The 25,145-nt window shown below is 37.0% G+C and overlaps 1 protein-coding gene across 1 annotated transcript in view; it reads right to left on the bottom strand.

Moving 5' to 3' along the window:
- Positions 1–25,145, bottom strand: part of KCNU1 (potassium channel, subfamily U, member 1) — a 186,527-nt gene that overhangs the window by 29,781 nt on the left and 131,601 nt on the right. The window contains exons 19-20 of the mRNA XM_011993021.1: positions 4,833–4,929; positions 1,108–1,332 (exon numbers count right to left, since the gene is read on the bottom strand). Coding sequence (XP_011848411.1) covers positions 1,108–1,332; positions 4,833–4,929 — 322 coding nt within the window. The remainder of the gene's footprint in view (positions 1–1,107; positions 1,333–4,832; positions 4,930–25,145) is intronic.

Genomic DNA, 25,145 nt, shown 5'->3' with positions numbered 1-25,145 from the left:
CTTTCCTGAAAGCAAGTTTGGATGAGACAGAGGAGAGTGGGGAGGGAGGAACAAAAGTCCATGCCACTGACTCAGGTGGAAGAAGAGAGTAGGGTCAGGGTAACAGTGATGAGGCCCTACTTGTACTCTCTGGGTTAACTAGCAAGGTGACAGTTGCTTCTTTCTTTGGTGGGAAAACAGAGATCGATCTGGTACTATCTTCCAGTAGGTTGGAGTCTAATATAGGGTAATTCCTAACACTAGCTGGATCAGATTTGCTCTTTTTTTTTTCTGCCTTTCAATGGACTTAAGCAGGAGAGGTAGTACAGGGAACCTTACAGTGGCTTTTTTATAAAGCAAATGCAATTTGCTTCTTGAGAGAATTATTTTTGAAATTTGAAAAATATTTCTTACATTAGATTGGTGCAAAAGTAACCATGGTTTTTGCCATTACTTTCAAATATGTTGCTAGCATTATGAAAATGCTTTGGTGCATATCTCATGAAAATGAAATGCTTTGGTGCATTTCACAGTGCACATAATGGACTCCTCAACGAGCGAAATGGTGGCATAGAGTGGAACATAGATATATGCAAGTTCTGGGAAAATATAGTTGCAACCACAATACCACATAAGCAAAATCCCTCCTCTCCATACAGCCATCAGGGACCATGTGGCATTATATGGTTCATATAAAATGTCTCCAGAAAAGATGAAAAAGTTAGAGCACAAAGGCTGGCCAGTATTAGCTTAGGTGTAGCCATTAAATTATAATCAGACTCAGAAATGCAGAGAAACTTATTTGTACAAAGACCATAAAACACGGTGATTCAAGCATTAACTCAAGAGCCACAACATCTGGATTTAAATCCTAATTTTGTTACTTACTTACTGGCTGTGCAATCTTGGTCAAGTCACTTACTCTTCCCATGCTTAAAGTTCAATAAATTTAACATCTACTCATAGGGTGGTTTTGAGATTAAATGAATTAATATAGCGAAAATATTTAGAAGAGTTTCTGGCATCTGGCAAGCACTGTAGAACTGCAATATTATTATCATTATTAATTCTAGTCCCATTAATATTGAAATCCTTATAATTATTAACTATTCCTTATATGATACTTACAGGCAGAATGTATATCTGGGGAAAATTCCGGAGAAATCGCCATTCTCTCTGTAGATAGTCCAGAGACCCAATGAACACTATGTCCTTCAGTTCCTTCCTGGTATAGTTGCTGGCTCTCAAGGGCATTACAAAGTTCCGAAGCCCTATCAGGGCTGATTGGGCATCTCCAAATACACATGCTACAATGTGGTTCCGAAACTTATGTTTTAACTTGCGACTTCGTTTCTAAGGATAAGGATTCCAGAGTCTGGTCATTTTTATAAACAAGATGAGAATCCCTCCAAATGGACCACCGCTCCTCCTCCCAATTCTTCTAGGTACATCCATAGCCCTACCTTCATAAGGTGAATAGAATTTTGCAAATTGTTTATAAAAAACAGAACTCATGCGTAAGTGGTGCAATTACACCTTTTACTTTTTTTGTGGAATTTCTTTTGTATTTCACTCTCTTTTTAGTTTTCTATTAGCTTGGAGTGCATCAACTAAAACTCAGATTAGCATCATTCTTCAGGGTGTGAAATCATTGGACCAAATGGAGAAAGTATTTCTTGATTTTTATTACATATTTTTAGCCTTGTATGTGCCACAGTAAAATTCGGTGAAAACCTAAGAATCCAAATTCAATGCTAAATTATGTCTTTTAGTGTTATACAGCAAGCTGTATAACATATTGCATATTCAGTGGGGTTTCATTCATTAATTTGAACCATATGAATTTACCTTTTTTGGGTCAAAAATGGTTGAACAGTGGCAATTTCATATGGTTCAGTTGAATACACTGAACTGGTTCTATAGACTCCTGCATCAAGGAAATTCATCAAACAAAATGTATAAAAGAAAAAGAAATATTATAAAAATTTCATTTCCCCATCCTGTGTCCAAGTGTTCTCATCGTTCAAGTCCCACCTATGAGTGAGAACATGCGGTATCTGGTTTTCTGTCCTTGCGATAGTTTGCTCAGAATCATGGTTTCCAGCTTCATCCATGTCATGGGGTTGGGGGAGTGGAGAGGGATAGATAGCATTAGGAGACATACGTAATGTAAATGAAGAGTTAATGGGCGCAGCACACCGACATGGCACACGTGTACATATGTAACAAACCTGCACGTTGTGCACATGTACCTAGAACTTAAAGTATAACAAAAAATTTTCATTTGATCTCAAACATTTGAATATGTCTCATACTACTATCAGCATTGCCAATTGTTAATATTGTCCTTGTGTCTCTAAGTTGAAAATAAAAGAATATGTATGGAATATATTTAGGTTTCTCCCACAGTTATAGAGACCCATAAAAACAATAAATGTAACTTTTAAAGAATGATATTCCTGTGGGAAACTTATCTTAAGCCTATGTGTGGTTTCTTTCAGAGTACGGCTAATGTCTCCTCCTAACAGCACTGAGATGTGACAGAGAGAACCCTGAACTCGGAGTCAGAAGATGTGATTTTGTATTCTGGTTCCATTGTTAGCAATATGACTGAGCAAATTACTTAACTTCTCTGGTTCTCAATTTCTTTGTGTTTAAAATGGAAAAAAAATAAAACAAAGAGTTAATTTTGTTGTAGGACATAATATATTGAAAGTGTTTATTTCTTAACTCACTAAAAGTTGTTCAATAACTATCAATCAAATTTAAAAGTTATTGAATTTCTATATTTTCAAAGGAGGACACTTAGAAGCTGGTACAGAGTAAGTTAAGTGTATTTAAATTTCAGCATGAGCATTTCCTATATTCCTAGACACACAAAGACTCAGAATACTTCAAATGGATATATCATTCTTCTTTATGCCAGTCCTTTGCTCGGTTAAATGGCAATCTTCTATGAAACAGGCGTTGATGAAATTTAACAGGATAAACAAGTAGCATCTGACATTTCAACAATTAAAAGTTTGCCAAATTAGCATATACTGGGAATACTGTACTGTACCCTCCTTCCAAGAGGGATCTCCCTGCGAGGGGAAATAAAGCTACTTGTCTGGAGAGCCTTCCTAGAGTGATATGAATCTTAACCAAATCTATTAAATAATTGTCTCTAGCTAATCCAATTAGTTTTAACTTGAATAATGAAGCCTCTAACTGTATTTAATGTAACATGTCTAAAGTCCAACAATTGCTCTTCTGAGTAGAACTAAACAATTAGAAACAAGATACATGGCAGAGTGCATTAATGGGCACAGCTAGAGAGGCAATTTCTCCAAGAAAGTGTGGCACAAAACTGTCTCCTGATTAAGAAAGATGGTGGCTATTGGAGGAAGGGGAGGATGTCCTATTTGTTCAAAGTAACTTAAATTGATCATTTCTACTTGGCCCTTTTGCAGATGAAACCAAGTTTAAAGGCTCCTCAAATTTTGCAATCCAGATATTTCTTTCCTAGGGGTACACATTTCAAATTTCTTAGCATTTTTAAAACTAGAAGGCATCCTAAAGTTAACAAAAGACCCAGTTGATATTCTGAACTATATTCCATATCAAGTATCATAAGGGAAATATCAATCATGGCAACCTGTCTGCATTCTTAATAAATATGATCTAATAAAACTTCTGCTATTTCCATCCTTTGGTCTCAAATGTCTCAATCTGCAACCAACTTCCTAACCTTTCTAAAGATTTGCCTCCCACTGAAAATATGTTTGTCTTCCTGCTCAACGGATGTTTATTTTGTATAGTTCAGAATAAGACATAATTGCTAAAATGGTGAGTTTCAGCAACCCTAATAGTCTTCCAGTTGGTATGACAGCTCTGACAGTTTTGTGTTTCTGATCAAATGATGGATCATGCTTTTACAAAAGTTGAAATATATTCTGTCAGGACATTGGCACTGAGCCACAAAGATGTGTATGTATGCATGTGTGCATCTATCAAAAAAGTGAACTAAACGCTTTTGGAAAGCAAGAAAATATATATAAGTATCAATTAGTCATATATAAAAAAAATATAGGGTTCATACAGCATGCAAACAATCATTTTTATTAGTTAAATCTATCAGCTACTATTTGTAAAGTAAACCACTAAGATTATACTTCAGTTTCCAACTCCAGAAAATTACAGTAGGGGGGCATCTGGAAAGCAGGTGCCAGACCCTGGGTTAGGATACAAGACTTTTTCCATCTTAGTTGCAGGTATTTCTGTGAGTTGAGTTAGTTTGTCTCTTTGACAAGAGAGACAAGGATATGACTGTAATATCCACAAAGATTCACCCTGGTTGTATGGAGTGTTTAGGATGCATATTTGTGGCTAATGTGTTAAATCTAAGTAGAGCCAGCTTTAAGAAAAACCACTACAGAAAATCCAAATTTCAAAACCAATACATTAGAAAAATTCTTATTTACTTAAAAAAAAAAGACTGCAGAGTCCTTGTAAACAGTAGGTTTCCCTGGTGCATTTAAATTAATTAGATTTACTAGGAAAACAGCAAAATTTCGAGAACATTATTCTGAATAACTGAGTCAGCCAAACTGTTAAAGGAGAGAGGAAATAGTTGAAGACATATAATTGTTTGAAATTCCAGCATATTACTCATGTAGGCTTTGTCAAATGCCTCATGTGTTACTTTGTATATTATTCATATGGCTGGTGAGGGATATGGGTTTTTTTTTCTTTTTTTGACAAATTCATAGTTTAAAAGAGAAGTGACAGGTGCTTATGACTAACATAGGAACATCATTTACCCTAAGAAATGCTTTATCTTATTTGAGATTTGATGATGCAAGATCACCTACCAGAGTCACCTTGTCCAAAGAGATTGGTTTGCACCAGTGAAACATCCCACTACTATCAAGCTGGTCAGAATCTTGTTCTACATCATGTAGAAAAGTCCTAAATAGGAAGAATGCAGAGTTAGTTTGAGACTATTTGGAGCTCCTCTGTAACAAAGCCGAGATGTAAAACTCATCAGAGCCTTGAGATCAAAGAGGAGAATAGCATAAGTAGAAAGACCACAGGTCTATAAGACTCTAGAATAAAGGCTTAGATGTGAAGAGCACAAAGAGCCCAGACTCTATCATAGCTGAAGACACACTTTGGGCAAAAGCCACATAGGGATTTTTTTTTTTTTTTTTGCCTTAGATTATATGTACCTTGAAGATAGTTATTTCTGGTTTTAATTTTGATACTGTATGATACTGTTATTCATTGGTAGATATCATGAGCAGTGTTTTGGGCACCTGAATATAGAATTTACATAGCTGTGAGAGATTCAATCATGGGTGATATTTCTCTCCTTAGCATATTTTCCTCCTGTCTCCTTTCCATATATTTTTCTGAATGGTTCCCTGTTGAAACATTCTGATTTAGTAAATACTTTTTGCATTCTTTAAAGCTTTCATCACTGGTCTGCATTTGCCTAGACTTTGCTTTGATCTTGATCTAAGTCTTGGCAATGCCATCCCCGTGGTCACCCCACACTGCAGTTAGACACAAGTTTGTTTCATAATATATTCAATCCATGACAGGGTTGGATGTTCTTTTGAAAAATCTCACTCTCATCCTAAGGAATGCATATTTGCTTGTGAGAGAATAAGAAAACCCTTGTCAAATTACAGAAAATCGAGGATTAGAAAGGCCTATATCAGCCAGGAAAATCTAGGCTTACACTGCAGAAACAACCTCAACATCCCCAGGGCCTAACACAACACAACTTACTTCTTCTCACCTACACGATATATTTTACTCAGGTGAAAAGATGTCTCTGCTCCACACAGCCAGCCAGAACCTGGGGGACAGAGGTTCTACCATCTTATGGCCTCAATGTCTGGAGCATGCATACTCCTCAGTCACCAGGCAGGGGAGGAGAAAGGAACTGGAGAACCAAGCCTAGGCCTCTAACTGCTTTGGTCCAGGGTGACTCCCTTCATTTCTCCTCACATCTCATTGGCCAGAATTAGTCACATGGCTTCTGCTGACTTTAAGAGGTCTGGAGAACATGGGAAGTAACTTAAATTGTTCAGTAAACATTTCTGTCTCTGCCAGAAACTTTAAAGACTACCCGCCCTTATTTTATGCATAAAAGTCAAAGAGCTAACAAAGTACAAAACTGGCATTTGAATAGAGTGCTGAAGTTGAGGTTACCAACCTCACCATATCCAGCTGCTTTCCTTCCTGAGTGTAGGGACAGGTAGGTGGGGCCATGTGACTAGTTCTGTCCAATGAAATGTGAGAAGAGGTGGGTCAGGCAGTGAGAAGCTCTCAGGTGAAGTTCTCAGGGTCTCTCCTAGCCTGGCTGCTCCAGTGGGCACCTTGAGCTGAGTGCCCTGGCTTGCTTGGCCTATGCTGGATATGTAATGTGAACAAGAAATAAACCTTTCTTGTGCTCAGCCACTGAGATTTCATAGTTGTTATCAGGGCATAAGTCCATCCCATTCTAACACCAATTCCTTTTGCAAAACACATGTTCCATGGTATATTAGTAACTGGAGACATCCTAGAAGTAACCAGAGTTTGAGAGCAATGGCCCCTCTTTGACAGTCACTGATATGGTCTGGCTGTGTCCCCACCCAAATCTCATCTTGAACAGTAGTTCCCATAATCCCCATGTGTCATGGGAGGGACCCAGTGGGAGGTAATTGAATCATGGGAATGGTTACCCTCATGCTGGTCTTATGATAGTGAGTGAGTTCTTAGGAGATCTGATGGTTTCATAAGGGGCTTCTCCCAAAATTCACTTTACACTTATTCCTGCCACCATGTGAAGAAGGACTTCCTTGCTTCTCCTTCCGCCATGACGGTAAGTTTCTTGAGGCCTCCCCAGCCATGCTAAACTGTGAGTCAACCAAAACTGTTTCCCTTATAAATTACTCAGTCTCAAATATTAGCAGTGTGAGAACAGAATAATGTAGTCACAGTGCACTTTGGCCTGTGAAAGGTTCTGACAACAACATATAAAAGGATTTCTGCAATATAGAAATCCTTTAAAAATTGTATAACCCAGTGTTTCACAACTTATCTGACCACAAAAGCTTTCACTATTTACTTACACGCTTACTTATTTTATTTATTTAAAAGTATCTGTTATTGTCCCCTAAAGTCTTTTGGAATATACTGTACTGTGTGTCACATTACAGATTCAGTCGTGCTCATCTCAGATGTAACTGATAACAATGTTCTCCCATGCAATTTTACTCTACATCTTGGGAGAAATACAATCTATTCCCCTTCATGCTGCAGGGTTATGGGGTTTCCTTGTGAATTAATACAGTTTATTATTCAACGCCTAGCCCCCAAACTCAGACCTCAACATAATGACAAGCAATTTTGCTTTCCTCAAGCAGTCTAGATTCTAAATTGATATCTTACACCTTTTTTTTTTTTCAGACAAAAGAACTTACTCCAACTTAGATTGAAGTGTCATACTTCAAAGTAATAGGACAGAGAGGACCTAGAAGGAGAAGCCAGGATGGGGGGAATGGGATACTAGAAACAGGTTTGGAAAGTCAGAGAGGATAATTCCTAACAAGAGTGGCCAAGGTCTTGATGCAATCCTTAATCTCCTCTTGCACTTAAGAACTACCTATAAACTTAGTGGGTTTAGTGAATTCTAATCATTTGCCTAGTTAGACGATGTAACATACAGGCTTCAAGGTCAGCTTGGCCAAAATGGGTTACCCTGTTCATTCAAATTAACATATCTTTTGGCAATTTAAATATCTATAAGCCATGAGCTCCAACACCAAGTTCCAAAAGCCCCACAGGCTCTCTTAATTGCACCAGACAGGACCCTGATGACAGCCTTATGACAAGCTTCTTAATGGGACTCACCAGCAAACACAGCTAATACCTGAGTCTGGTCTTGATTTTCATCAGGATTTGGAGAATTGATGAATGATATTATTCATCCATAGAACCTCTTTCTCTCTATGAGTCGCTTCCTAGACACTCTCCCTAGGATTCCTCAGAACATGTGTTTACATATCATGACCAAGTTGGTAGTGACTGTCTTTCAGGGACTCTTTGAGAACAATTTGGAAATAGCTATGTTGCCTTTTAGGAGGTGGTTCCCTGCTGTCTGCCCTCAGCACTCAAGTCTACAGCTGCTACTACTACTTTCCTTCTGGTCACTCTCTTCAGCTTTTCTCTACTTCCCCTCCTTCTCCACCCTCTCCACCCTCACGATAAATGAAGAGTCTTTGGTCTGGTAATTAAATGCCCTTTCGGTAAATTTAAGGTGATCTTCTCCCAAGCACATTTTAACATGACTCAGAATAGGGAATCAATCACTGTACATTTTTATCATAATAAAAGTGTGATATATGTATACAAGCTGTCACAGGCAACATTTTTCTTCATTCTAATGTTATGAAAAACAGACATGCCTTAAAGGAAACACCTGTTGGAGACCGATATTTTAAAAATTCTGGAGGAAACCCACTTCATCATAAAGGCATCCATCTGGTGTCCTTGCCAAAGCAAAACCGAATGCAATTTACATCACCATCCCTTAACTGAAGCTCCCTTCTGCCATATGCTTTGCAAATGTCATGATCCTCACAGAAACATACTGTCCTACAGAGACTAATAAATCATCTATGAGAATGTTCAGCACCAGCAGTCTTAGAACTTGGAAGCAAGGAATAGACCATAAAGGTTATGCTATAGGAGGAAAAGGTAGCCACGGGGTACCATTCAGGTCAAAAAAAGACCTGTCAAAGTCTGACCAAGGTCGAGGGGGCTTTGTATATAGGAGAGGCTGGCAAGAAATGTGGTGGGAGTTTTATGGGGTGGCCTTCAGCAGGATGTGTTTGGGATAATGGTGGGGTTGGTTCCCTTGGTCACATATCTTGCTTCTTACTGCCCAAGCAACAGCGTGTTGTATTTTTGCCTGGGAGCATCCAGGAAGCAATGAACCTTGAAATGTCTGAGTCCCATCTCCAGCTTTCAGCTTTGGAAGCTGCTGGATAAGAACAGTTTTTGCAGCCTGTCCACTTGTGGCTGTGTAGAGCAGCACGCAAATCAGCGTTCCTTTCTGATGATTGCTTTTCTTTGGATTGCTTTGATATGCATGAAGACTGTGTCTCATGAGCAGAATGTGTTGCCTCATGAACAGAACGTGTCACTTGAACATGTTCCAGCAGGGAAAGGCAGCTCTGTTTTCTGTGACCATTCTGAATAGAACTTCTATTCTCTCATGTTCCTAGCAACTTATCCTGTATAAATCCTATCAGTTAAAGGAAAAAATAAATAAACCTTGTGCCTTTGGTTGCCAGTGGTGGCATCTGATGAAAGACAGACCAAACCATGTAAGAAAACTTCTATTAAGAAGGTGGACTAGGTTTCATTGTGCCAGGTCAGGAGGCATGGTTTCCAAGAATGTAAATTTGTTATCATTATTTTCTCCAACTTACAGATTTGACTCAGATGATTCTTGAAGGTGATCTGCCAAAAAAATGAGATCTTCCACTGTTCACAATATTTATTAGAAAGTTCAAAAAGCCTCTACAATTCCTTTTTTTTTTCTTTTGTAGACCTCATTTTCGGCTATGTTAGGAAATCCTGGCTTATGACCATTCTACTTGAAATTTCCTTAAAACCCTACAGATGGCTTGTAAATTCTTAAGAGAGAGTTTTCTGGCCTGGATGTAGAGTAATATATTTTTGGGGCAAGATTTGAGTTTTACAGAAATAACAACTTTCATGAAGTTCTAGCATAGAGAGAAGGAGGGAAGAGCATTTGTGTGTCCAGCAGTTTGAGTGGCTTTCTTGGTTCAATCTTTTGAAAACTCCATTGTGACTGTCTCTTGAACATAATAGTCAAGTTCTCGCCAAAACTCAAGAAAAAAATCCTGTGTCTCAGGATGCCTTTGATGGTTCTGAGATTTTTGTATATCAAAGGCCACATGTGCCCTCTCTCCAATGACTTTATATATAATATAGCAAGGCTATTCAGTTTACACCTGACTTGGAAACACTCACTTATTGTCAATTCTGATGAATTCTGCATGTTATGGGGAAAAAAAATCACCAAAAATTGGGGAATGTAAGGACAGGTTACATAATCAGTGCTTCCCACCTGATCCTACTCACATACCCCCTCCCACAGCGATACACATATTGTAGTCAAATATTAAAATCTGAGCCTAATCTTTATGGCCACATTATGATTTAATTTTTCTGGATTTCATCTCATTGCTGTTTATTCATTACGAGGCATTTTATTTTACCTTAGAGGGAAATTTAAGGTTTAAAAAAATTGATAATTTTATACAGTTCATTTCCCCAGGAACCTGTGTATGAGCAAGCTGAAAAGACATCCTGTGAGTGCCAAGAAACTTTCAGGACCAAGCAACTGGGGACATAATTCACCCTCCCTGTTAGAAAGGCCTCTGTGACTCCTTCCTTTCCTACGAGGAGTGAAATGGGCACCAGGCTCTGTGTCTTGCATCCGGCTTGGCCAGTTAATCCTTGCTGTTACTCCTTTACTGGGTAAAGTTTTATAAAGACCTGCCATGAAGTCTCATGGGATGTGACATACATTGACAGCAGCCTGGTTACTTCCAAAGCACCAAGCCCCCTTGCTTGCCATCTGGGAAAACCTTAGGAAACCATTTGAGAAGAGGAAAATAAACCCACTGTCTACCAGCCATTCTGCTTTGCTTGGGTTTCCCAGGACATGGAGACTTTCAGGGCTAAAACTGGTCACTCTGTTGCCCAAATGGAGATACTTCTTTGTGCTAATTTGAAAAGCTCGCTGGGAGGAAGAAGAGGAAAGAAAGAATAAAACACTTGAAATATCATGCCTAGAAAGCCTTCCACGTTGTGCAGAAAACTTTCTACACCTCTGTGTTTATTGATGAGCTCTGTTGATGTTTAATGGAAGAGCAGGCAGAGAAGACAGTGAGGTGGCCAACAGCCCTGAAATGTTTTAAGATAAACAGGTTCTGTATTCTTCAACCTCTCTCCACTTCCTGGTCTCTCCTGATTCTTTGCATACACAGAGTCGTCATGAAGTCATTATTAAATTATAAACTTTAATAGTAGAGATAATAGGTATGATTTTAAAAACATCTGTAAATGGTATTTTTTAAAGGAGGTATATAAAAATTCAGGATATCTTTCTATTCAGTGTAATCTAATTTCAGTCTACGTAGGAGAATGTAAACTGTGTTCTAAGGTAAACCAGATCAGCTGTGAGCGGAGCGTTCTGTTTGCCTTTAAATGCTGCTTTACAGATGGGCTCTATCAAACTTGTGGCCTCTGCTTTCAATGTTTACAATATAAAATCTCCACAAAGGCTTTTTTTTCTATCTTCTAGCTTAGAAGTTAGATCCAAGGTCAGAGTGGCCCCAGCCCAGGTGAGGCAAGACCAGGATAGAGTTTCTGTTAGATAAACCCACATCTGAGCCGATATTTGAACTTCTCTGTGTTAAGCTTTGCTTTATTTCTGATGAGTAAAAACTGACAGCTTTTCCACAGAGCATTTTCTGTGAAAACACTTGTGTAGGCATCTCTGAGTATAAATTGTTACCAGACGAAAAGAGAAAGATAAAAAGACAATTTCCCTCTTTCTCACCCATTCTACAGATGAACCCTCATTTAAATCCCTTTACATTTCATGGATGTTGCATTTGGGATTTTCTATAACATGAGGACAAATGAGATATGACCCAGAGCAGCAGGGACCTTTAATAAAAGTCAGAGTCTGTGCCCTCGACAAGCCTCGGGCTCATGGCAACCCTCATAGGAGCCATTTCCTCAGCCAATTTTTTTCAGCATAAGGTTATAGTTTTAGGTGCTCTTTCCCACACTCTCCAACACTTTCTAAATATCAACTTGCATAGTAAGTGTAGAGGTTGACCTAAATAAAAAATACTTCCGCCGGGCGCGGTGGCTCACGCCTGTAATCCCAGCACTTTGGGAGGCCGAGGCGGGCGGATCACAAGGTCAGGAGATCGAGACCACTGTGAAACCCCGTCTCTACTAAAAAAACACAAAAAATTAGCCGGGCGCGGTTGTGGGCGCCTGTAGTCCCAGCTACTCGGGAGGCTGAGCCAGGAGAATGGCGTGAACTCGGGAGGCGGAGCTTGCAGTGAGCCGAGATCGCGCTACTGCACTGTAGCCTAGGCGACAGAGCGAGACTCCGTCTCAAACAAAACAAAACAAAACAAAAAAAACACTTCCCTCCCATAGACAGTTGTGGCATACAGTTTTCTTTGTGTATTGGACAATCAACTGAACAATGAAGTCAGTTACTCTGACACTTTCAATCCTAAAATGCATCACTGAAACAAATGCAAATTTCATACACAAGACTGTATTTTTTTTTTCTTTTTTCCATTTTAGTGGGGTATGGAGATGGGGAGTAGGAGCATGAGATATCTGAAAACTACTTCCCTTTTCATTGTATTGATTCACTTCCCAAGGTTTTATGGGATTGAGTTCAGGTCAGGGTTCAACAAGACATAAATGCTTTCTTTATGCAGTGGGTTGGGAGGCTTGGCCTGGAAAATTATTAACATTAATATCCCCCAAAAGGAATTGGAACTGGAAAAAGATAGCACCCATCAAAATGTTACTGGTGTGAGGTGCCCATGTGTTTATGTGTGTGAGAGAAGGATACAGGGGGTAGGTATCAAACTCTGCAGAGGAAATTAAAATAATTGCAGGGTATGTGGATATTTTAATGTATTTTCTCTACAAATGGGAAGTTATTTGTGAAGTATTCTTATCCATATTGCTTAGTTTCTCTGAAATCCCTGTGGCTGAAAGTTGAAATGGAGTCAACATAGTGTGCTGGTGATTACGGATTTTTGAAAACATTGGAAGGACCCAAAGATGTGTTGAGGACTACAGACTTTAAAAATTTCCTCACATCTGGAAGCCATCACTGGAGGAAAGCCTGTGAATACAGGCATCCTGAGTGTTATAACATTTTACTTAGTACCAGCAACCTGTCAAGAAGCAATGGAGATAATGGAGATGGAGGCCATTTGGGATCACTCACGACATGGAGTCCTCCCGGTCTGTGTGTTACACAATGGCTATTTTTAAAAGGAGGCACGCCTTGATTAAAGATGAAAAGTTAAAATTAGGAGTCTCTTGTGGGAGGGAAAAGGTTATGGACAGTGTTCTTTAACAAGAAGATGTGATTAGTGTAGGGCTGTGACTAGGGATGAAAGGTAAGCATCAGAGTTTTTTAGTGGGCCGTATAAGAAGTGCAGGATGAGATAGCCTCAGTAAGGCAGGGGCACTCATACTTAGATGTTTCCTATGCTTTAGTTTTTTAAATTAAAGGTGAATGAAAATGGAAGGGGGTAAGAAGGAGGATATTCACCCTGCTCTGTTCACCTCTAATTTGAAATGAAGTTTCTAAAGGTCAGTAAGTCCTCAGCTTTCCTGATGTGTGACTCTTGGTCACATTCATATTTGGATTCCTTGAAGCTAAGACCTGTTGCACCAAGAAACTATCTAGATGTTCCACTTCTTATTATAAAGCTCCAGAGGGAAATACTGGAAGTCATTTATTTCCTTGTAAATGTTTTTACTTAGTTGCAGCCATTTATGGGGGGAGAGAGGAAGACAGACAGACAGAGAAAGAGAGAGAGAGAGAGAGAGAGAGAGATATTCTATAAATTTTATGGGAATTTCTCTACAATTTAAAAATCACCACCAAACATACACATACACACAGCTTTTGGCAATAAAATTCTGTCTTATATCTAATCAAAATGTCTGCACAATGGAACCACTGTGCATGCTGGTAAGTGAGTTTTGACTCAGACCCTTTTTGCTATTGTCCCATAGCAAGAACAAAATCACCTCATGGTTCACCACTAGTTATAACTCATGCAGAAACACATGCATTTCTCTCTTTACTGATCTTGTGAAGTAAATGGAAGATACAAAATTGTGTACTGTTAAAGTTTTTTAGGTAAGCAACCTTGTCTTTTATAGACTAGAATAAACTGGCATATGTATGAAACTATCTTAATACAAATATAAATAATCTCACTTCCTGGTGATCAGTTTCTTGATTATTTTGCAAGAAAAAATGTTTTCCTATTATCTCTTTCTCTTTCATATCAAAAACTCCATTGAAATAAATTCCCAATCATATCTCAGCTCTTTTTATTGTTTGAAAAAGAAAATAAACTGCATGTTCTCTGAAATCTTCCTCCAACCTCTTCTGTTTGATCATCTCAAAGGAGCAGACCTTCTTTCTCAGAGTTTCAGGGATAAAAGTCCAACAGTAACCACACCAAATTTTAGATGTCTTAATGATTATCACATTCTATTCTTTGATTGCTTTATCTGCTGTACTATTATTTTTTGTTTCTATGGAAAATTAAGCTTATATAATTGAGTCAATTTCTCTTTAAAAGTATTATTCACCCCTACCTTTTCCCAATTTTCCAACAACCTATTAATCTAAACTCAAAACATTTATTAGTAGTTTGGAATGAAAATTATTGCCTTTGTCAAATTATCATAAATCTAATCTTTATTGTTTCCAGACATCTGATGCGATACTGTTCATTTTAACTATCTAGAACAGAGTTGACAAATTTTATTTTGCAAAAGGCTAGATAATAAATATTTTAAGCTCTTCAGGTCAAGAGGCTACATTGGTATCATGTAGGTACTTACATAACAAGAAAGAAAAAAAGTTTTTATAAATATTCATTGATGGTATTTAAAATATAATAGTTTAGTAATTTAAATTTCTTAAATTATAGGTCTACTAATGAAAACAAAATAATTTTTAAGGAATTTTTAAAAATTGGCATTCATGTTAATATTCTCTATCATCAAAATTAATTGCAAATGTTCATATGTTAATGTTGACACCAACAAAATTTAACATATTTTATCTTTGAAAATGTCTTTTCACACAGATAGGTACTATCAAATACCAACAGTGCTCCAAGAGCATAAGATTCTATAATAATTGAGCATATTTATTGCTTAGAAGTCATTTATAGAATTTTATTAGATTCTTCTTTTGCCTTTTAGCATGTCATTATATTGCAGATTAATCACTTGCAATGAAAGTTTAGGTAGAATCTTCTCAATTGCATTGTTAAGTAAACTTTGAAATATAGAATTTTTTTAGCACTTGCATCAAGGTCTAAAACGACAATGCTGTAATTGAGATCAGAAAATATATCTACTGAAATTTGTGTGGAAATATTAATCTTGTTTTTTATTTTAACTTTTGACAGCATGGGAAGTATATAAAGAAGCATGATATTAGTTGTGATTCAAAGATTGATGATTGTCATTGTAATTATGATAGAGCAAGTTTCACATATTAGCTCTGCTTTGACTTTCAATTGGAGATGATGAAACCTGCAGTGAATAATAAGTTTTGAAGTCGTTTAGTGTTCTGAAATAGTGGTCAACAGCACAGTTCTTCTTATTCAGAAACATTTTAATCTTGATCCAGGTTTAAAAAATAACACAAAAGGCTAGGTACAGTGGCTCATGCTTGCAATCCCAGCACTTTGGGAGGCCAAGGCAGGCAGATCACTTAAGGCCAGGCGTTTGAGACCAGCCTGGCCAACATGGTGAAACCCCACCTCTACTAAAAATATAAAAATCATCTGGGTGTGGCAGTTAGTGCCTGTAGTCCCAGCTACTTGGAAGTCTGAGGCAGAAGACTCACTTGAACCGGTGCAGTGGGGAGGGCAGAGGTTGCAGTAAGCTGAGATTGTGCCACTGCACTCCAGCTTGGCTGACAGAGAGAGACTCTGTTTCAAAAAAAAACCCACAAACAACTTTACTATTGTTAAGTTCTTAAACTGATGTGTCATAGGGTAAGTCAGGACATTCAGCTTTTATTTCTTACAAAACTTTATGGAACTAACAATGGCAAAGTTTATGAGAGCTAATGAAGTTTACCCTTGACACTTCTGGTTCAATAACTCATGATAAATTCATATATTCTTCACAAAATACTTTGTGACGGATAACACAATAACGACTATAGTCTTTATGCATTTTACATTTTATGAACTTTGTACATTTGTCTAATTAGGACTGTTTCTGGTCCACATGTATTTTTGTATCAGGTGTATTACATCTTAGCAGATTCTGCTTCAGATTATACTGAATAAATATTTTCTCAACTTCTTTGAATATATTTTCACAGGTAGTTGTGCCATGCAAACTATTCACAGAGGCCATTTAGGCACTTCAAACTCTGCACTGACTCCTTGAATAAACAATAACTAAGCTGTATCAGTAATGTATGTTAACATATTAAAAGCTGAGGGAAACCACTCACAACTATTTTCCTTATTTTTAAGTGATATTAATATTGCTTCTGATGTCTTCAATTCTTCTAGCAATGATTTTTGCTGAAAGGTTAATAGTGCTAGGCAGTTTTATTTTGTCTGGATACATCTTTTGGTCTTCTGCAATCAAACACAATTTAATTGACTCGCCATCAGTAAATGACTTCTCTTTCTTGGTTAACAAGTGAGTCACTCAGAAACAAACTCTGGTTGCAAATTCTGCTGTGCTAAGATGTTCTTTTAAAATTTTATAATTTTTCTAACCATGGCTTCACTGTGAATTGGGAATATTGTGTTAAGTGCCAAGTTTGATAATATCAGCATATATTGTATTCTTTTACCACAGTTATACTTTCATCGCAAATGAAACACAATGCTTTGTATGGCAAATCATATAAAAACAGGTAGCGAAGTGGATTTTGACTTCTAATCTAGAAAGCAGACTGATACCATTTTAAAATAGCATTTGCATAGACCAAAGATATCACAAATACTCAGTGGCATTTGTTAATGGAAAATTTTTTTGTGAATTATCTATATTTCTAACATTTTTGGATTTTTGGCTTGCCAACTAAAAGTGTCAAGTTAGAGATGAAGAAAGGCATTGTTGCAAAGAGACGGTCTTAAACCAGCTTGAGAGACCATTACACGTTTAATAATAAGTTGAAAAATAACTATAAAAAGTAACTACAAGGGACATTCTTCCAGAATGGCAGAGTTAGGGCCTTTGAATATTCACTATTCTACACAAGCAATGAGAATATTGACAAAAAAATTATCAAAATCAACATCTTCAGAGTTCTGGAAATAAACCAGAGACTTGAAGCAATATGAGGAGTATTTGTTTAAGAAAAAATGGTGAGATCTTGGTAAGAACAATAAGTTTCATGGTATTTTTGAGAAGTGCTATTCCCATTCTGCTCTCTTTAGTTCAACAGCAGCCTTCAAGATCAGAAGCCTTACAATAACAGTAGCTCTGAAAACCAGCAGTCTGGCAGCCACCAGAGAGAAAATAATAGATCTGAAGCTGTTAAATATGTTTATTCACAGAATATGTTACTATTTGAGCTTTCTAGCAGCTCCCTGGAAATGCCCACTTGCAGGGCTTATCTTTATTTGGCCTGGGAGCTTCCTCAGTGGAATTTTTTCCTGAGGCATTTAAAAAAAATAATCAGCAGTAATTTTTTAAAATTGCAAGTATCTGAGTCATAGTTAACAATGTGGCCAAAAAAAGACTCGTAAAAATCTTCAAAAGAAAAAGCTGGAGAATTAGAAGTCTATAGAGAGGACCAGGTGTGGTGGCTCATGCCTGTAATCCCAGCACATTGGGAGGCTGAGGCAGGTGGATCACCAGACGCCAGGAGTTCAAGACTAACCTGGGCAACATGGTGAAACCTCATCTCCACAAAAAAAAAAAAAAAAAAAAAAAGTAGCTAAGCATGGTGGCCCACATCTATAATAACAGCTACTCAAGAGGCTGAGTCAGGAGAATTGCCTGACCCCAGGAGGTGGAGGTTGCAGTGAGCTAAGATTGTGCCACTGCACTCTGTCCTGGGTGACAAAGCAAGACTCTTGTCTCAAACAAAACAAAAGAAAATAACCGACTTCTTATAGAGGGTATTAAAAGGTTTTGAAACATTCACTGTAGGAAACTAAATAAAAATAAAATCATGTGCATGTGCAGAGTTGTAAATACACCTAGGGAAAAAAACCTGAGATATTCCTAATCTCTTCTGGCTGATATTGAGACTGCACAAACCAAAAATGAAGGCTAAGGCAAAGATGTAAACTGCTAAAATGTCAAAGGAATTACCTCAACATGCACACAGAATCCCTTAGCAAATATAAGAAGACTTATCAGTTGAAGGCATTTAAGGAAATCTCAGTGCAATCATTAGCTGACCATAAAGCTAAGTGAGTAGAGATTTAAGTGTCAATGTACAACAAAGCCTAGCAAAATAGTTTTTAGAGTTGTCATATAATATTATTTCAAATACCTGGCTTTCAACAAAAAAATTATGAGACACAAAGACAGAGGAAGTATGGGCCATACCTGACAGGTGGGGTGGGGGGTGGGAACACCAATAGATAGATTACAAGAAAAAAAAACAAATGGAAATTCTGGAGTTAAAAACTACAATAACTGAAAAGAAAATTTTAGTGGAGGAGCTCAACAGCAGATCTGAGTTGACAGAAGGAATAAATGAGCTTAAATATAAGTCAATGGAGATAATGCAGTCAGAAAAATAGAAATAAAAACCTACTGAAGAAATATACACAGAAATTTGACAAAACTGTGGGACATCATCAAGTGTATCAACATACACAAAATGGGAGTTCCAGAAATAGGGGAGAGAGAGAAAGAAGAAAGAATACTTAGATAATGGACATGAATTTTACATATTTAATGGAAACATTAACTTACATATATAAGCAGCTAAAGGAAGTTTATGTAGAGTAATCTCAAAGATATTCACACCTGGATATATCATAATCAAATTGTTCAGAGCCAAGGGCAAATAGGAATCTTGAAAGCAGCAAGCAAAAAGCAATTCTGCATCTACAAGGGACCCTTAATAAGATTAACAGCTAATTTCTCATCAGAAACCATGAAAACCAGAAGGCAGTGGAAGGGCATATATAAAGTTCTCAAAAAAAAGACATATCAATTAAGAATTCTATATCCAACAAAGTATTATTCAAAAATGATGAAGAAATGGAGGCATTTTCAGATAAAGAAAAATGGCCGGAATTGTTGTTTGCAAACTTTTATTATGAATAATACTAAAGAGTATTACAATTCCATCAGGCTGAAGTGAAAGGATGACAAATATTAACTTGCATCCACATTAAGAAATAAAGAGTATCAGTAAAAGTAATTACATAGGTAAATAGGAAAGATAGTATTATCTCTCTATGCATCCATCCATTCATCCATCCATTATTCCATCCATCCATCCATCCATCCTTTTGTATTATCTTGTCTGACTTAAAATACAAGTTTGCAAAGCAATTATAGGATTGTGTTGATGAATCTATAATATTATCAAGATGTAATTTGTATGATAATCATAGCATAAAGGTGAGGCAAAGAATTAGAGCTACATAGAAGTAAAATAGTTGTGTACTAGTGAGTGTTGATGAACCTATAATATTATCAAAATGTAATTTGTATGATAATCATAGCATAAAGGTGAGGCAAAGAATTAGAGCTACATAGAAGTAAAATAGTTGTGTACTAGTGAAAATAAGATGGTATTAATATAAACTATGTGGCTATAAGTTGGTAATTGTAATCTCCGAGGCAACCACTAATAAAATAAAAATATTCTAAAAGAAATCACAAGAGAATTAAAATGGTACAATAGAAAATATCTATTTAACAAAAAAATAAGGCAGTAATGGTAGAATAGATTAAAAATAGACAAGAGACATATATAAAAAATGCCAAAATGGCAGACTTAAATGCTTCATTATTCATAATCAATTTAGGTGTAAATAGATTACACTAATAAAAAGGCAGAGGTTGTAATAATATTCATAAAATATATATTTCATTTACAAGAGAAAGAATTTAGATTCAAAGCACAAATAGGTTGAAAGTAAAAGGATGGAAAATAACAGCATGAAAATAGTAATTAAAGGAGAACTGTAGTGGTCATACTAATAATAAACACAACAGACATCAAGAAAAAAGGTACTAAATACAAGTGTTAGCATGATTTATCTTTCTTCATTATTTTATTTTAATCTGTCCAAATATTTATATTAAAAGTAGATTTCTTATATACAGCACATGTTGAGTCTTGTTTCTTTATCAACTCTAACAACAGCGGTCTTTTAATTGTTGTATTTATGCCACTCATATTGAAAAGATTATTGATATGGTTGGATTAATGTCTACCACATTTGTAACTGTTTTCTAATTTGTTACATTTGTTCTTTCTTTCCTGTCTTCTCTGGTTTTGAGTGAACATTTTATATGATTTCATTTTATCTCTTTTTGTAGCATAATACAACACTTATATTTATTTTTTTAAATTAGGAGTTGACCTCAAATTTGCAATATATATTTTTAACTGATTTAAGTTTCCCTTTGAATAACACTACACTGCCTGATGTGTAGTGCACATAGCTTATTTCTGACTCATCCTTTCCATCTCCTATGATGCTGCTGTCATTCATTTCAAGTATCTAGGTATATTGGTCACCTCATACAATTTTACTAGTAATACCTTAAAGAGTTATATTTTAAGTCAATTAAAAATAAGAAAAATAAAATATTTTAATTCATTTATTCTGTCTTGAATATTCTTTATATAGATCTCAGTTTCTGATCTATATAATTTTCCTTCTGCCTGAAGACTTTCTTATCATCTTTTGACATTTCTTGTAGGGTAAGCCTGCTGGTGATAAACTGCCTCAGTTTTTGTTTGAGGAAGTCTGACTGTTTCCTTCAATTTTGAAGAAAAATTTTACTGCAAATAGAATTTTAGGTTGATGGGTTTTTTTCTTTCAATACTTTAATTCACTCCACTCTGTTCTTACTTATGGTTTCTGACAAAAAGACAACTATACTTATTTTCTATGCTTCTCCATGGGCAAGATGACTTCTTTTTCATTTGGGTTCTTTCATAATTTTCTCTATCTTTTTTTTCTTAGCAGTTTGAATATAATATGCATAGTTGTATATATTCGATTATGTATCCTACTTGTTTTCTGAACTTTCCAGGTCTGTGGGTTAGCATTATTAATTTTGGAAAGGTCTCAGCTATTACTACTTCAAACATTTCTTCTCCATTGTTTCTTTCTCCTCCTCATATTACAGTTATGCATATATTCACATTTTAAATTTGGCCCACTTTTCTTTTATATTGTTCTTATTTTTTATTCTTCTTTATGCCCTTTTATATGAGTTTGGAAAATTTCTGAAGATGTATCCTCAAGAGTACTTATTCTCTCTCTTTCTTAGTTTAAATGCATTTTATTTTTAGACAATCTACATAACAAGTTTTTTTCCTTAAAAGTAATGCCTCCATGCCAAATAAGTCAGAGTCAAAACAATTAAAGAGCTCAAGATGACATCAGTCTCATTTGTCTTAATCTCTGGTGTTGTGTCGATGACAAGTGGCAGCCAGTTATGATGACAGTTGATAGATCCAAAGTAACTACCAAATTTGTTAACATCCTTTAATTTCTAAACCATTCTTTAAAACATCATATATGGGGTCACACTGACCATCCTTATGGTAGTTCAGCAGAGCAACCATGCCAGGTGGATTTAGGTTTTCACCAATAAAGAATTGGTAGTTTTGCTGGGCATGTAGCTCATGCCTGTAATACAAGCACTTTGGAAGGCCAAGGCAGGTGGATCACTTGAGGCCAGGAGTTTGAGATCAGCCTGGTCAACATGGTGAAACCCTGTCTCTACTAAAAATACAATAATTAGCTGGGCATGGTGGTGCGTGCCTGTAATCTCAGCTACTGGGGAGACTGAGGCAAGAGAATCACTTGAACCCAGGAGGCAGAGATTAGAGTGAGCTGTGATTGTGCCACTGCACTCCAGCTTGGGTGACAGAGTGAGACCCTGTCTCAAAAAGAAAAAAAAAATGGAACTAGTAGTTTTTGAAATTAGCAAAGATGTGCTTGATTTGTTCTTCATTCCTGTTATAAAAGGTTTCACTCTTTCTGGTCTCTGTTCTTCAAGTTTTTCTTTGATTGATTTCATGTAATCTTTGATATACTTCTGGTAGACTTCTTTTGTGAAGTTGCTTCCTACAAGTGATGGTTTGTAACAATATCAACACTAGTGATTATCGTACTTGCAGTAACTTCACCCTCAGTACTTTCAGAGGAGGAATCTCTGCCAATGAGTGAGTCATCAGTGTTCCCTGTTGTCTTACTGACCATCTTCTGCTCCACTTCCAGGCACAGCCCATTTGTGATCTCCCAGATCTTGCAAATGTCAGAGAACATCTCATTGTGACTGATGAGGTCCTGGAAGGTAATCGTGATGGGGCTGAAGGGAGATGAAGGTGGCACCAGCTTAGCAGAAGCCTGGAGCTCAGAGCACAGTGCAGCCAGAATGGTGTTGTGGGGGAGGGAGGAGTGGGAGGAAAAGCTACTCTCCTTTTCGCGCTGTCCAGTCTACTGGTGAGCCAATCAAGGCATTTTCTATTTCTGTTACTGTAGTTTTGATTTCTAGTATTTCCTTTGATTATTTCTGAGGATTTCTACCTCTCTGCTTACATTGTCCATTTGTTGTTCCATGTTGTCTATGTTTTCTATCAGAGTCTTTAACATATTAATCCTACTTATTTCAAATTATGATAATTCCAAATTGGTATCATCTCTTAGATTGTTTCTGTTACTTGGTTTTTCTCCTCTATAAAATAAAAATAAAATCCTAAATCCCCCTTCCCCCTACCAACTGAATAGACTCCCTCTTGGCCAAAGGCACCACAGAAAAATCTTTAAAAACTGAGTTCCCAGCCATGACAGGAGAAGAGATCAGATGAGCCTCATGATACCTCCTCCCTTCTATCATTTCAACATGACTACTGACTAGTATTAATGTTAAAATAGAGATTATAAGACTGACAGAACAGACCCTTTGTGGCAATAAGATACCAAATTACAAACAGAACTTAAGGCCATTCTAGGCAAGGGTTAAGTCATGTACCCTACCCTTAAGAAATAAATGACATTCGAACTGCCACAAAGCTTTTGGTTTGTTTCTCTAGTAGCTAAACAAGCACTGACCTTAAGATAAGCAATATTAAAACAATTTGTAGCTCACCACCACATTCTGACTAATTGATCCCTGTTCTACCAGCCATAACTACAGCTTTTATGGGACAAGAGACTGATTTCAGCACTTTCTACAGGTAAGAAGACCATCAACCATGGATTGGTTCTGGCCGATTTCCAGAAGCTACACTCTTACATGCATTCATGCCTTGAAAAGGAATTTTGATGTTTAAGGCCTAGTTGTGATACATTTAAATGTCTCATTTCTCCAAAAAAAATACAAATGGCCAATAAACAGATGAAAAAAATGCTCAACATTTTCAGAAAAACGCTCAACTATTCATCAGATAAACGCAAATTAAAACCACAATGAGATACCACCTTTACTCCAGCCAGAATGGCCATTATTAAAAGTCAAAAAACAATGGATGTGGTGAAAAGGGAGTGCTTCTACATGGTTGGTGGGAATGGAAATTAGTACAATCTGTATGGAAAACAGTATGGAGATTTCTCAGAGAACCACAAGTAGATCTACCACTCAATTCAGCAATCCCACTACTGGGTATCTACCCAAAGGCAATATAAGTAATTATATCAAAAAGAAACCTACACACATATGTTTATTGCAGCACAATTCACAATTGTAAAGATACGGAAACAACCTATGTGCTCATCAACTGATGAGTGGATAAAGAAAATGTGGCATATATACACCATGGAATACTACACAGCCGTTAAAAAGAACAAAATAATGTATTTTGTCGCAACTTGGATGAAAGTAGAGTCCATTATTCTAAGTGAAGTAACTCAGTAATGGAAAACCAAATACTGTATGTTCTGACTTATAAGTGAGAGCTAAGCTATGGGTATGCAAAGGCATACAGAGTGGTATAATGGCCATTGAAGACTCAGAAGGGGGACACTGGAAGGAGGATGAGAGATAAAAAACTACATATTGGGTACAATGTATACTGCTTTGGTGACAGGTACACTAAAATTTCAGACTTCACCACGATGCAATTCATCCATGTAACCAAAAAACCACATGTCCCCCTAAAGCAGACGTTAAAAAATTATTAAGTCTCTACCCAAAGGTAAACATGGGTTTCATGTTGCACGCACATTCATAGCTTTTCCTGTAACCTGTTGAATACATATGTTTTGCCAACCTGTTCAACATAAAGCTCCTAGCTCAACCCCTTTTCCTTTGAAATTCCTGTCTCTGTTTTTTCCTGAAGGCTCACTTCCCAGCTTGTGGGATGGCCACCTTACAGGCTGTAACCTTTTACAAGAAATAAAGTCTCCTTTCCGAATTTATAAATTGTGTGATTTTAAACTGAACATCTCAGAGAGTGTTTTGTTTTATTTTTGGCTTTTTGCATTCTTTGCAACTTTGTTTTACAATGGGATATGTTGTATTAGATAATAAGAACTGAGGTAAATAGGTGTTCAGTGTGAGATTTTATGTTAATCTAGCTGGGAATTGCACTATTGTTTGCTGTAGCTGTAGTTTTCAGTGGCTCCAAATTCCCCTAGTGTCATTGTTTTTGTCTACTTTGTTGTCTTCGGGTTTTCCTAAGAACTCCTTCTTGAATAATCTGTACCTTGCACCTCTTTCAACTATAATTCACTTTTGTGATACTGAAGCCCTATTGGTGTGGTGGTAATGTGTGGGATACAGGAAGATTATATGATTGTATGATGAAGTCTCAGATTTTTAGTGGGTCTGTTTTTGGAGGCTGTGACCATCAGCATGGATCTTAACTCCCCACATTTCTCCGTTCTTCTTCAGGTGATACAGGGATAGAGTAGGAGACATGCCATTCCCTCAGCTGAGGCAAAGCCCCGGGAAAGTATTTTTTTTTTCCTTGGACAGCAGGCCCTTGTAATGGAGGATGTTCTGATTCTATTTCTTTTTACATTTTTTTTTAGACAGAGTCTTGCTCTGTGGCCCAAGCTGGGGTGCAGTGGCACAATCTTGACTCACCACAACCTCCGCCTCCTGGATTCAAGCGATTCTCCTGCCTCAGCCTCCAGAGTAGCTGGGATTACAGGTGC

This window comes from Mandrillus leucophaeus, unplaced genomic scaffold (assembly GCF_000951045.1).
Source record: "Mandrillus leucophaeus isolate KB7577 unplaced genomic scaffold, Mleu.le_1.0 Scaffold111, whole genome shotgun sequence".
Lineage (NCBI taxonomy): Eukaryota > Metazoa > Chordata > Mammalia > Primates > Cercopithecidae > Mandrillus > Mandrillus leucophaeus.
Note: the sequence above shows the minus strand (reverse complement) of the source record. Positions and strands in the feature narration are given on the sequence as shown.